Genomic DNA, 4,599 nt, shown 5'->3' with positions numbered 1-4,599 from the left:
CATACCCTTTCTTATGAGTTTTCTTTACTCTCAAGTCAAATGCAAGAAACGCGTTGACGTTATCCACCACCCATTACCATCTTTAGATCTTCAGATCTTGTTACCACATTAATGCCCCAGGATGACCCCAAGTGTGTCAACGTCTTTGCTCCCAAATCTCAATTGCTCAACCACACCACCAAATACTAGTTTTTCATTTTTTTTTTGTGCTTAGATTGCACATGTTCTCCGCCGCATGCCCCGCATCATGCTTCTCCCACGACCAACCAACCGATCTTTTCCCTTTGCCAAAGGCCCAAAGGCCAATGCATCGGCACTGCAACAATAACAGTAACATATGGGATGGGCCGACGGGCCGGGCCCCCCATCCACCGTCTCATAACAGCAGGTCCCACCACGAAAATAGGACCCACACACATCATTGCCATGGCCCACGCGATGCGGCTAAAAGGGGTACTATCGTAGACGGCCCGTGCAGGGCAACTTTTCCCCATTTGGCCAACGCTCCCACCCCACTACGCATTATTTTATAGGTTTTCCACAGTTCTGGCAAGTATTGCACACCAGACATCACTTTCTTTAGCCCCCAACAACTCTTTTTCTAGTCATCATTATCTTCTAATTTTAATCATCGCCATAATTATCATTTTATTTAGATTAAACATTTCATTTCATAATAAAACGACAAACTTAAAATAAACAAAAATAAATTAATAAACAACTGAAGAAACAGTAAGCAGAGAGAGAAGGATTAAAAATGGTTCTCGGGTTTGGGTGGAAGTTGTACTACAAAGCCAAGTCTATGTAAATACGGCGGCAAACACCAGAGACCACCTTATTTTAGTAGACTTGACGGCCCCCTTCAAACTTCCCTTTCCTTTTTCTCAACCTTTCTTTTTCTTTTCCCTTGGTTGTTCAGCACACGTTTCTCTCCTTCTGTGTCTGTCGGTCAGTCTTCTTTCCTTGTTCTTCTCACGGTTTTGAAACGGAGGTGGCGTCTTTAACGGAAGCCTCTCCCCCGCCGTTCCCCATAGTCGCCGACTGCACAGTCAGAACGGACAAGCTGGGTGACGAAGGGCCCTCGGCGTTGGAGGAGAGAAGAGGGTTGTTGCCATTGGTCGGGTTCCTGGTGTGACACGTGGCGGTTGAGATGGCGGTGGCAAGGGAGATTGGCATGAGACAGAGGCCTTTCCCTTGCAAGTATTGCATCGCCGACCCCATGTCCTCCTCCATTAGCTTCGCCACCTGATGCTCCGTCATCGTTAGGCTGTCGTTCGACGACGCCGTCTGGTTGCCGTTGCCGCTCCGTCCTCCACTCGCCTGAATACAGTCACCTCCTCCCTACGACACGAAGAAAAATCAACATATATATTAATATTTCCATTTCTACATATAAAAAAAAAAAAACTATTTTTACGTTGAAAAGGAAGAGAAGAGGAGTAGAGGACAAAAGAGGAGGAAGGTTAGGGGCATTTTCGGAATCTGAAAAGCGTGCACGCACGCGTGCTCCTTTTCGTTTCGTCGTCTTCCTGAGTCCTGATTGAGAATTTGAGATGGGACCGACTCCTTGCTTTCTTACGAAAAAACGGAGAGATCATTGAATTCTTTCTGATTTTCCAGCATTGGTTTTAGACTTTAGAGCTCGAATTAGTTTAGTGGTAGTGGAGGTGGTGGTGGTGGAGACTGGAGTCTTACATCGGAGGAAATATCAGCCACGAGGGGAGCAACAGCTGCTGCACCGCCCAATCTGCTCATGCTCAGAACCTGCAAATCTCGAAGAAAAAATAAAAGAGAGGACGAACCCCAGAATCAGAGAAGCCCATAAAAACTGAAAGAATCAGAGAAGCAAAGGTGTCAGAGGGAATCTTTTCTGCTTTGAGAAAGAGAAAGGGAAGCTTAATGGAATCAAATTATAAGCTTTTAATTTCTCTGGGGTTACGTTTAATATATATATTCACCTTGACTTGAAGCTGGAGGAATTTCACGTAGTCGATGATCTCGTCCAGCATCGATGCCTTGTCAGTCTGTCAACCCCCCACCATCACAGAAAAAATAATTTTAAAAATTAACGCGTAAAGACAAGCAAAAACATTAACGAGGACAGAAGAGAAATAAAAATTAATAACTTGAACTCGAGCCAATGAAAAGACGAAAACAACCCTGCGGGTTTTAAGAATAGTACACGCTTGCTGGTATAAAGGATAGGGACGTTTTTGGCTTTCAAGTACGCACGGAAGAAATGATGGACACCGAACGCTACCCTCTTTTCCCGGCGATACCTCTCGAATAAATGCATCTTTAAGGTTTCTTTATGACCAAAATAACCCTACCCATTTAGCCTTCAATATAAAATGGAAGATACAAATATTAAAGGAATTGACAACATGCCCTCTTTGCGTATTAATTATCATTAAGAGGGGTATTTTGGTCCGTGCACAGGAAATTCATCAACCGGGAAACTTTGTTCCTGTGGTGACCAAATTACCCATTCCATTACGACTTATCTTCATAGGTTAACATGGTAGTTTCATTAATAAAAAAACGAGAGAAAAATAAAAAATGGAATACCTTATTGGCATTGGGCACAAGTTCCTGCAGAGCTTTCATTCTTTCTGCGATTCTCTCCCTCCGTAACTGCCACAAGCCACGCCCGCGTCCGGGTTCAGAAGAAGCGAATAGAAGCAAAAGTAACGACACGGAAGAAAAAACCAAACACACCCTCCACTAGCTGACTCCTGACATCTCCATTTATATATTTCTTATTTAAAAATAAACAAAATTTTGTTTTAATTTAATTAGCTTACTCTTTCGGCGATGCTGTGTGGGTCGGTAGCCTGGCCTCTCCTCGCCCTAACTCTCTGCCGCTGGGGAGCGGCGCCACCTGCTGGCGCCCCCGCCGCTGGCGGTGCTTGGTTCATTCCCGTCGCTGCCGGTGCATCGAAATTTTGTGTTGACATCGATCCGGTCTACATGAACTAAAAGAGTCAATTGAATATTTAACCAAACCGAGAGAGTAAAATTAAGTAAACAAGTGAATGACTGCGTAGTGCAGACCTGAGGATGGTGGAAATGCTGCTGGTTTGGTGTCTGACCGGTTCGAGGCAGAGATCCGGCGAATCCGCTATAGAGCCCTTGAACAGAAGCCTCTCCGTTCTGAAATTCAAAGAAAAAAATTAAGAAAGAGAAAGAAATAGGCAGTTTTGTTCTTTTTTTTTTTTTCGAGTAGGGTTTTTGAGGGACTTACGGGGTTTGGTGATTTAAAGGAAGCACCGACAACATCGTCGCGGGATCGGTCGACTAGGAGGCGGGAACCAGAGGAATCAGCACTGCCTAAGCTTAATGGAAGCTGCAGAAGCCCCGACTCGGCGCCGAGAGAGGCAGCTCCGGGAACAGACGTCGGCAATCTCGGCATTCCAGCGCCACCGCCAACACCCCTCGAAAGAAGTAACTGTTGCTGAAAAGCCATCGATTTGGCTGCCGGAGAATTCCCGCTTATCTGGTGCTGACGGAGACGTGACGCGAGGAGCGTGGAGTCGTCGAAACCGTAGTGAAGGCTTTCCGGTTGCGACGAAGACTGGTCTTCCGTTAAGTCTCTGGGTTTCCCGTTTGAAGCGCCGATTGGGATGTTAAAGAGCTTCTGATTGGTGGCAGTGTTATTGGTGCCGTTATTGTTGGGTGCGGCGTTGCCGTTAGGGTTTTGAGGGTTAAGTTCCCAGGGAGATTTAGGGTTTCCGGGAAGGTCAGTCCAAGGGAGATTAGAGAGCATTTGCTCGAGAAAATCATCGTGAGAGGAGTGATCGAAGTGGGAACCTTGAACCTGGTGCATCTGCTGCGGGTTGGGCATCTGCTGCTGCTGTTGCTGACCATTTTGGAGCTCCTGAAGAGCCATTTGAGATAGGGAAGCCATTCCTTGCATTTCTCTACTGCAAGGCTGCATGATCAAGTCTAAACAAAACCCAAAACACAAAATCCAATATCGATTCAATTCCTCTTCTCTACGTTCCTACCGCAATATGCGAATTGAAACAACGACACACAGAGATCATGAATTTCGTCTAGTACGTATAACTTTGAAAGCCAGTAAAAAATGGAGATCTCACCTAAAGTCTGCGTGAGATTAAGATGGATCTCTTCTTTCTTTCCTTCCTTTTCGAATTCAAACTTGGTAACAGATCTCGAATCTCCAAACCAGAGCTTTCATGGAGATTACAACTTACCAGCAAGAAGAGCGACAAGATATCATCTCGTTCGATATTTTTATAGGCTCTACTCCACACAACACAATAAATAGCAAAAGCAAAGCTTCTCTCCTTCTCTCTCTCCCTTGATTGATTGGTTAAATACTCTCTCTCTCTCTCTCTCTCTCACTGTGAGAATGAGTGGACGCAGCCCTGGTTAAGACATCGACCTGACTATGGTTAACTCAAGGAGTTCGATTGGTCGGCCAGGCATGTTAGGGTTCGCTATCATTCCGTTCTTCGTACAATGTCCGAAATACCCTGGGTAAGGAATCAATGCGATCCCTCTCGTCTAGTCCTTTTCTGTAATTTTCAGCATAGCTGCAACCTCAGCACTCACCTTGCTTTTTCTTGGCCTTTT

At 45.4% G+C, this 4,599-nt stretch overlaps 1 protein-coding gene across 1 annotated transcript; it reads right to left on the bottom strand.

The window, feature by feature from the left end:
• Nucleotides 1–690: 690 nt before the first annotated feature.
• LRL3 (LJRHL1-like 3) lies at nt 691–4,371 on the bottom strand. Its single transcript, XM_088958245.1, has 8 exons — nt 4,101–4,371; nt 3,245–3,945; nt 3,055–3,153; nt 2,805–2,966; nt 2,569–2,634; nt 1,959–2,024; nt 1,696–1,764; nt 691–1,341 (listed from the first exon to the last, which is right to left on the bottom strand). Exons 2-8 carry the CDS (start codon nt 3,935–3,937, stop codon nt 973–975), a joined length of 1,524 nt encoding a protein of 507 aa, XP_088814371.1. The 5' UTR covers nt 3,938–3,945; nt 4,101–4,371; the 3' UTR covers nt 691–972.
• Between the last annotated feature and the right edge of the window lie 228 nt (nt 4,372–4,599).

Source organism: Nelumbo lutea, chromosome 8 (assembly GCF_056320005.1).
Source record: "Nelumbo lutea isolate HS-2025 chromosome 8, American lotus-T2T, whole genome shotgun sequence".
Lineage (NCBI taxonomy): Eukaryota > Viridiplantae > Streptophyta > Magnoliopsida > Proteales > Nelumbonaceae > Nelumbo > Nelumbo lutea.
Note: the sequence above shows the minus strand (reverse complement) of the source record. Positions and strands in the feature narration are given on the sequence as shown.